Below are 9650 nucleotides of genomic sequence, written 5' to 3' on the forward strand. Positions count from 1 at the left end.
GTTTATGAAGTGGTGATCTCATAATCCACTGCGTCCTAAATATTGCTTCCAGAGAGACCAACCTTCCCAAAGCTTCCTTTTCCCAAGACCTTGTGGAACACAAAGTTGGACACGGAGAGCCCACTGACGCTTCTCATTGGTTCACGTTCCAAGGGAAAGGGGACGTCCGGATTGGGTGACGGCAGAGTCAGCATGGACGGTCCTAAGGATAGCGGTGGAGGCTTGAGCACATCCCGTGGTGAGCAGGGCACCTTTTTCTCCTCCGCACAATAAGCTTTTCCTGGAAAAGATTTTCACAAAATGATTCCGTCTATTTGTCAGAAATGTTTTTGTTTCTAAATCACGATTTTTTGAACAAACCCTCAGACTGTTCCCTTTCTGATTTTGGTCATTGCTCTAAAAAAGAGAATCATTTTGTTTTGGGTTTGACTTTGATCGACAGACTTCCCATCATATTGAAATGGACAACGTTACAAGTCATCATTCTTTATATCGATTGATATCAATTACTTGTAACATCAACACAATATAATGTTTCATTTATATCATGGAAATGCTGATAGTTTGTGCTTGAGTTAAACTCAGAACTTGACATTGTGTCATGACGATGACAATCAGATAAGGTTTGAGGGGGTTTTTTTTTTTTTTGAACACTGAATCGAGGCTCGTGAAATAGCTAACATTTACTTCACAAACAAATCAACCAGACAAACAAAATATATAAAAAGGAGGGAGCGGAAGACAAGATGGGGAGAGAAGGGGAAGCACACAAACACAACATTTGAGAGCAGGGAGATGTGTGGGAGGGAGAGGGCTTGGGGGGAGGAGGCATGGGAAGGGGGGGGGGTGGAGGGAGAGGTATAAAACACAAGGACACCAAGGACTTCCAGGACAGAAGTTGGTATTTCAAAAAAGTGGAATTGGGGTGAAATTAGCGGGGGTAGAAAAGATCAAGGTTTTGGATGGGGGAAAATAAGAGATGGTGGTGAACAGCTGTTTTAAAGACCTGGAGGGTGGAGTGGGATTGAAGAGATTGAGGGAGTTTGTTCCAGAGGCGGGAGAAAAGAGGAATGAAGGAGTGAAGGTGAGCAGAGAGTCTTGATTTTGGCAGTTTAACCATAAGAGGGTTACAGGCAGATCTTGTGCGACGTGAAGGAATATTTGCGGGACAGAGCCCAGAGAGAGCTGGGGGGGGGCAAGGCCAAAGAGGAGTCGGTAGAAGACGGAAAGATCACCAACCTGCCTGCGGTGAGTGAGTGAGAGGCCCTTGGAGTTAGCTTCATCGCGGGAGATTCCAATGATTCTGAATGCTTTGGTTTCAACAGCGTGAAGACGAGCTAGGTGTGAGGCAGGAGCACCAGCCCAGAGGGGAGAGCAGTATTCCATTGAGCTGCGGATGAAAGCCTTGTATGTGGTGAGGAGCTCAGGTGTGCCAAGGAAGGACTTCGCACGACGGAGGATGCCCAGTCGGCGACTGGCTTTGGAGGCCAGATTTGAAATGTGGTTTTCCCAGGAAAGATCATGGCAGATAGTGAGACCCAAAAGCTTGAGTGACAGAACTTCTTGGAGAGGATTGTTCAGAAAGTGGATGGGAGGGTTGTCCAGTCGGTCTTTTCGGAGAGACATCGTAAGAGTGTGAGATTTGCCAGGATTGAAAGACATGTTCCACTTGTTTGCCCAGTCTGTGATTTTGTCCAGGTCTGCAGAGAGTGAGGATGCTGCAGACTGCCGATCTGAGGGATGAAGAATGGAGCGACAGAGAGTAGTCATCAGCAAAGAGATAGAGAGGATTTTCAAGAGAGTCAGAGAGATCATTGATGAAGACCAGAAAAAGCACAGGGCCCAGAACACTGCCTTGGGGAACTCCAGCCTGAACAGGAAGAGGAGATGAGAGAAACCCATTCAGGGCCACACGTTGACTACGACTCGAGAGGAAGTCCGCCAGCCATGCGTGGAGATTTCCATGGATACCAAAAGAGGAGAGTTTGGTGAGCAGAGCGGGGTGCCAGACCATATCGAAGGCATGTGATATGTCAAGGGAGACTGCTCTAATTTCCTGTTTGGCATTGAGGACCTCCATCCATTGTTGAGAAAGCAGAAGCAGCATGTCCAGAGTAGAGTGTCCAGGTCTGAAACCAAATTGATGATCAGAGATCAAGCCATTGGAGAAGAGGAAAGATTTCATATCTGAAGCAATGATGTATTCCATGACTTTGCTGATAATTGGGAGAAGGCTGATTGGTCTGTAGTTGCTGGGATCTGTTTTTGCACCTTTTTTGTGCAAAGCGGTGATGTTGGCAGATTTACAAGCAGATGGAAGATGACCTTGAGCAAAAGAGAGGGTGAAGAGAACAGAGAGAGGGAGTGAAAGAGCGGAAGAACAGGATTTTAGGACCCGTGGGCTGATGCCGTCATGTCCAGCTGCAGAATCAGAGTCGAGGGTTGACAGAAACTTTTCCACCTTGTCAGGAGGAAAGGACACAGAGTCCAGGAGCAGCTGGGTACCATTGGGTATGGTGGGTACAGAGAGGGATGGGTTTGGGACACAAGATTTAGAGACAAACACAGAGTTCAGGCATTCAGCTTTTTCACGTGCGGAGTCAGCCGTGTGGCCGTTTGAGGTGAGGAAGGGGATGGAGGGGGAACAAACACCAGAAACAGATTTGACCATACGCCACCAGGATTTGGAAGAGGGAGACAGATAAGAGAGTTCGGTCCTGAGAATGGAGAGATATTGTTTCCTGGCTCTCCTGAGGGTGGACACACACTTGTTTCGGGCTTTGTGAAAGGAAATGAGATTTCCTTCCATTGGATTTGCTTTCCAGGAGACGAAAGCAAGTTGTTTCTGGACAATAGCCTCACCAGAAGATTCCGTGTACCATGGACGGGAGGAAGGGTATGACAACTGAAGACGAGATGGGATAAATCTGTGCATGAGAGAGAGTAATTTACTTTGGAAGAATTCCCAGGATGAGTTGATGTCAGAGGCGGTAGAGATGGGAGACCAGTCCAGATGATTGATGGCTGCTTGAAGACCGTGCCAGTTGGCCTGAGTGAAATGCCAGACTCGGCGACGCTGAGGAGGCTCTCTGAGAATGGTTAGAGAGATGTCCACTTTAACAAGCACATGATCAGAAGAGCCGATTGGAGCAGAAGAAGAGCAGCAGACATTTTCAGGGAAGTTAGTCATAACCAAGTCCAGAAAAGAAGATGCTCCGTTGACTGAGATCTGGGTCGGGAAATTGACAGATTGTGTCAGTCCCAGTGAGTCACAGAAGTCCTTTGCTGAAGAGCCATGGCTGGTGAGAGCGGTACCCACACCCAGCCAACTGGCATGGTGACAGTTGAAATCACCACATATGAGGAAGAGAGAGTTGGGATGGGTAGATAGAAGTTGGTCCATATTATCAGACAGCGAGATGTAGATGGAGTCATCACTGTTTGGTGGACGGTACAACACACATGTGAACAAAAGGTGGGAGCGAAGGGGAAGCCGTAGCCAAAGGTATTCCTGGGGGTGAGTTGGAGAGAGGGCAGTGCAGGGCAAGTGAGGAAGAGAGTTTTTTATAAAGATAGCAACCCCACCTCCAGGACGAGGATCAGGTCTATCATACCGGTGGAGGGAGTAACCTGGGAGTGATACCAAGGAATCAGAGACATCATGAAGGAGGAAAGTTTCTGTTAAGCAGATCACGTCTGGTTTGTCAGAAGCAACCTGTATGGAGAGATCAGTCAAGTTTGAGCAAAGGCCCCGGATGTTTGAGGTCCATACTGTTAAGGAAGAGGAAGGGGGTGCATCGGATACAGAACAGGGGGGGGGGGCGGTAGGGTAAGATGTGGAAGAGGAGGAAGAGGTAGGGAGAGCTGTTGAAGGTGTGTCAAAGATTTCAGAATAGCTTGGAGAAAGGGAAGAATGGGGCGGTTGCGTCCTGCAGATGTGAATTTGGCGGTACCAATGAAGGCTTCCTTCTCCGGGACAGACTTCTCGGGTCGCGATGATGGGTCCTCTGACTCTTCCAGAGGTTTATCCTTCTGGCCGCGCTGTAACGACAGGTTGGTGGAGATGCAATGGCCAGGTAAATAAGAGAGGAGAACAATTTGAGATAGAATTGTGGAGAAACAAGGAAAGAGGGAAGGGAAAAGGATGAGAAGAGGTTCGGGAGAGGCTTGAAATGGAAGAGACAAACAGGTGTGCATATCTGGACCTGGGTCCGGTTGCTAGAAGCCCAGGTAAGTCTGTCCTGTGGAGAAATCACAGATCCGGCAAATTCAATGTATCCATTGGATAGCTTCTAGCAACTGGGCCCAGGTCTTCCCTCACCTGTTGGAAAGTCTCAATCTGTGCCAAGGCTTCAGCCATGAGCTTTTGGTTAACTCCACATAGATTGGCAACCTTCTGCTGGCAGCGACGGTGAACATTCATGCCACACGCTGCACGTGGGACAAATTGCATTGTCATTACTATTGTACAAATATTTCCCTCACTTTCATCATTTTTTTCATTCAGTAATCTAAGGCATTCATAACAAGGACATTAGTAGATAATAGACAAATCAATACAGTACCGGTACTGTAAATGGGATCTGAAGGTGGGATCCCAGCATCAAGAGGTACATGCTCAGATGGGAACAGGTCAACACAAATTCCCTCCATGGACATGCCCATTATTAACTACATTATTGATCTTATTGTGATACTAGTGCATTATTCCTGCATTCTGCAAGCAGATAAGTAAACTTGAATGAAAAATGAGTGAACAGTAGGAGCTTTTAATTTATGCATGGTCCAAGCTCCGCCCATCTTCTGGCTGTTGTGACGTAGCACCGGCACAGTCTAAGCTCCGCCCACCTCCCGGCTGAGGATGTGACGTTGCACCGGCACAGTCTAAGCTCCGCCCACCTCCCGGCTGAGGATAGGACGTCGCACCGGCACAGTCTAAGCTCCGCCCACCTCCCGGCTGAGGATGTGACGTCGCACCGGCACAGTCTAAACTCCGCCCACCTCCCGGCTGAGGATGTGACGTGGCACCGGCACAGTCTAAGCTCCACCCACCTCCCGGCTGAGGATGTGACTGTGACGTCGCACCGGCACAGTCGAAGCTCTGCCCGTCTTCCAGCTGAAGGAGGGAGGCTCCACCTGCTGATCTTTGTTGATAGCGAGGTGGTTAATACCCATTTAATAATTACTAGTACCCGACTGCAAAGCCGCAATGAGCCGGCGAAGCCAAAGCCTCTTGCCACTATTTTACCCATCACTATGGCATCAGTAGGTTAGGTAGTTGGTAGTAGGTAGGTGTAGTAGGTACCGTACCGAGTTCAAAATGACACCATTTGCATTCTGGATGAGATTAAAATTTATAAAATTTCCTTCTTGATTAATTCGGTGAATTCCGTCTCAACTTCGGATATTTCCGGCCGTGAAAAACTATCCCCTCCGGCCGCGAGATTTCTAAAAAATAATTCTTCGTCAATTTTAGAATATTTGACGCCATTTTCAGCGTCCGAAATGTGGTAAAAAGCTTTTTTGAAATATGTTTTCAAATGCTCGAATCTCATTGGTTCCGGTAATTGGTGACGATTTTCGTTGAAGATAACCAGGGCCCGTGCGGGCCCGGGGAACGAGGTTGGTCTTAATGTATTTTAATTACAAATTAGAGGTGCATAAGATTGTGAATCAAACAAAGACGGGTGAAACAAACTCCTATTGAACTTTTTCGCAATTTTTTTACGCATACTTCCGCATCCGGAAGATGGCGGCCTCCATCGAGTGATTTGGTTTTTGAAATATTTTTTCAAATGCTCGAATCTCATTGGTTCCGGTGTTTGGTGACGATTTTCGTTGAAGATAACCAGGCCCGTGCGGGCCGAGGTTGGTCTTAAAGTATTTTAATTACAAATTAGAGGTGCATAAGATTGTGAATCAAAAAAAGACGGGTGAAACAAACTCCTATTGAACTTTTTCAATTTGTTATGCATACTTCCGCATCCGCAAGATGGCGGCCTCCATTTTTTATTTTTTTTTGTATACAAGATCGAGGCTCGTGAAAGAGCGAACATTAATCACACAGAAAGACAAACAGACACATAAAACAAATAACATCGGGAGCGATAGACAAGATGGGGAGAGAGGGGGAAGGACACAAACACAACATTTGAGAGCAGGGACCGAGAGACATGGAGACATCGAGAGAACTGTGGGAGGGAGAGGGCTTTGGGGGGGAGGCATGGGAAGGGGGGGGGGGGGTGGGAGAAGTATAAAACACATGGACATTGTAAGGACTTCCAGGAAAGAAGTTGGTATTTCAAAAAAGTAGATCTGGGGTGAATCAGCGGGGGTAGAAAAGATCAAGGTTTTGGATGGGGGAAGATAAGAGATGGTGGTGAACAGCTGTTTTAAAGACCTGGAGGGAGGAGTGTGATTGAAGTGAGTGTGGGAGTTTGTTCCAGAGGCGGGAGAAAAGAGGAATGAAAGAGTGAAGGTGAGCAGAGGGCCGAGCTTCGAAAGCATTGAGCGATTTGGTGCGTCAAAGCTTCGAAATTCTCAAGGGATCCAGCAAAATCTGGCTTTTCAACATAATACGTACGCGTTCATTCACAACACCGGCTTCGCCGGCTATTATTATTAATTTTTATTAACTAATTATTTTAATTATTATTTAATTAGGAATTTATTATTATTATTAATTATTATTAATATTATTAATAATAATTATTAGTGTGAATCATTTATTCACTTTGTGATACAAGCATGAAATTTGGTATAAAGTGAAAATTTTCATTTTACATAATTAGGTTATTTTTAGGTAATTAGGTAATAATTAGGTAATTAGGTAATTTTTACATCCCGGTGTGTACCCCGGTTTAGAATAGGTACACCGTATCCCTGCGCATCGTAAGAGGCGACCAAGGGTTGGCGTCAGGAAGGGCATCCGGCCATAAAAACATTGCCTCAAACAGGGAACCATGATTGTCATGGGGCCCGCATGGCTAACGCCCGCTCTAGCGGGGAAAAATGGCCTCAAAACGCTCATTCATTCATAATTCGGTCAATTGAAAAATTTAACGACCTCTTATAGATGATGTGTAGTTCTGTGATTTTGTATTGATACTTGTACGTCCTAAATTCAATATTAAAAAGTTTATGCCACATTTTAGCAATTTTGGCGGCCATTTTGAAAAAAAAATGGCCGCCATGTTGAATTTCGAATAGGCTAATCGACTGGATTTAAAGAGTATCAATATAAGAACATAACTGCCAGGTTTTTTTGGGGTTTTTTTGGATACAACATCGAGGCTCGTGTAAGAGCTAACATGAATGACAAAAAACAAACGGACACATAAAACGAAATAAATGGAGCGGGAGACAAGATGGGGAGAGAGGGGGAAACACACAAGTACAACATTTGAGAGCAGGGACATCGGGAGATCTGCGGGAGGGAGAGGGCTTGGGGGGAGGAGGTGTGGGAAAGGGTTTCATGCTTGTATCCAATGTGAATGGTTTTTTGTGTGTTAGCCACCGAGCCATGATGCATATTTTTGTTTGCCGACATTTACGGGGGGTTTTGTGATTACCACGGCCACCGTAGGTGGAAAGAAGTTGTGTTTTCACCCGTTTCTCTGTCTGTCTGTCAGTTTGTCTGTGAGCAGGACATCTCAAAAACTTATGGACAGATTCGGACGAAACTTGGTGGACACATAGGGTGTGTGCCAAGGACGGATTGATCAGAGCTTGGTGAAGATCCGGTTACTATAATTCTTTAAATGATTCTTCACCATCAGGAGATCGGGCCAAAAACAATATATACCACGGTATCTCAAAAAGTTATGGACAAATTCGGACGACACTTGGTAGACACGTTGGGTGTTTCCAAATGACGAATTGGTTCTATTTTGGTGAAGATCCGGATCCGGATCAGAAAATTCTTTAAATTATTCTTCACCATTGAGAGATAGGGCCAAAAACGATATATAGCACCATATTTCAAAAAGTTGCGGGCGTATTATGACAAAACTTGGTGGATGAGTTGGGTAGGTGACAAGAAGAAGGTGATTAGATTTTGGTTCAAGTCCGAACCCAGATCCGGCCTATCAGTGGGATACAAAACGTTAACTGGTCAGCCTGGCGAAGGTATGCTCTCTACTTAGTACTATTCCAGTTTTTTCTGTAATCATAGGTCCGAGTTACATAGGTATGTCCAACTTTCCAACTTTCATGTTGGAAAGGATAAGGAAAGAGTGTCCATCGAACAATTTCATACAATCGAAAGTCAAAAATTCCAAACTGGGTAAAGGGAGAATTTTTTATTTTTTTTTGTATACAAGATCGAGGTTCGTGAAAGAGCTAACATCAATCACAAAAAAAAAAAAAACCGGCACACAAAACATACAATAAAGGGAGCGGGAGACAATACGGGGAGAGAGAGGGAAGCACACACGTACAACAGTAGAGAACAGGGACATCGGGAGATCTGTGGGAGGGAGAGAAGAGTGATGTGAAGGAAACTTCAGATAATCTATATATATAAAACACCGTTTGTGTGTGTGTGTGTGTGTGTGTGTGTGTGTGTGTGTGTGTGTGTGTGTGTGTGTGTGTGTGTGTGTGTGTGTAATGTTACCGATAGACTCCTAAACGGAGAGGCTTACGTGCTTAATATTTGGCATAGACATGGCCATTGAGCCTGGGACGAACATGGCCGAACTCAAAATATTTGACGATCCATATTTTTTATTCATATTTACCTCAGCGCATTTCAGCGCACGGAATCAACAGAATCAGAGCAGGTGGGTGCTGATTCGCTCAGAGCGATCACGTGATGACGCTATGACGCTATGACGCTATGAAAAAAAAAATCGCTATGACGCTATGAACGCTATGACGTTATGACGCTATGAAACGCTATGAACGCTATGACCGATATGACGCTATGACGCTATGAAACACTATGACGCTATGACGCTATGAACGCTATGACGCTATGAACGCTATGAAAAAAAAAATCACTATGACGCTATGAAACGCTATGAACGCTATGACGCTATGACGCTATGACGCTATGAACGCTATGAACGATATGACGCTATGAACGCTATGACGCTATGGAAAAAAAAATCGCTATGACACTATGAAACGCTATGACGCTATGACGCTATGAAAAAAAAAATCGCTCGCTTTACCAAGGGGCTCGCTCTGCCCCCATTCCCCTCCCCTCCCCTTCCCCCTCCCCTCCCCTTCCCCCTCCCCCTCCCCTCCCCTCCCCCTCCCCTCCCCCGTTCGGCAATGCCGGGTACTTCTGCTAGTGCTGTATAACCAAGGTAATCGTACCTTTGTACATGAAGTTTGAACCCGTCTCGAAAGTCTGACGGGCAACATTTTTCACATCTTTACTGGGTCCATTAGCATACAACAGCTTGGAGGCCTACCTTCACATTCGAGGCCTTGTCGTACCAGGCCCCAGAGCAGCGTTCCACAGTGGTCACAAAACGTTGGGCTCATGTAGTTATGAGCGCGGAACCGATGAGGCATGTCGATCTTAAAACGTTCCTTGTGCAGCTAGGTTAGGGTAAGCCGTAAGGGTTAGAGTGAGGTTAGTTTTAGGGCGAGGGTTCGGGTAAGTTGGTGGGGCAGAAATGAAATAATTTATGATTTGTTTT

General features: G+C 45.8%; 1 protein-coding gene across 1 annotated transcript in view; it reads right to left on the bottom strand.

The window, feature by feature from the left end:
- LOC137426016 (protein kinase C delta type-like) overlaps nucleotides 1–9650 on the bottom strand; it is a 70829-nt gene that overhangs the window by 32756 nt on the left and 28423 nt on the right. Inside the window, exons 8-11 of the mRNA XM_078775353.1 lie at nucleotides 9420–9549; nucleotides 4322–4431; nucleotides 3954–4041; nucleotides 63–280 (exon numbers count right to left, since the gene is read on the bottom strand). Coding sequence (XP_078631479.1) covers nucleotides 63–280; nucleotides 3954–4041; nucleotides 4322–4431; nucleotides 9420–9549 — 546 coding nt within the window. The remainder of the gene's footprint in view (nucleotides 1–62; nucleotides 281–3953; nucleotides 4042–4321; nucleotides 4432–9419; nucleotides 9550–9650) is intronic.

Source organism: Myxine glutinosa, chromosome 4, assembly GCF_964187855.1.
Source record: "Myxine glutinosa chromosome 4, kmMyxGlut1.1, whole genome shotgun sequence".
Taxonomy (NCBI): domain Eukaryota; kingdom Metazoa; phylum Chordata; class Myxini; order Myxiniformes; family Myxinidae; genus Myxine; species Myxine glutinosa.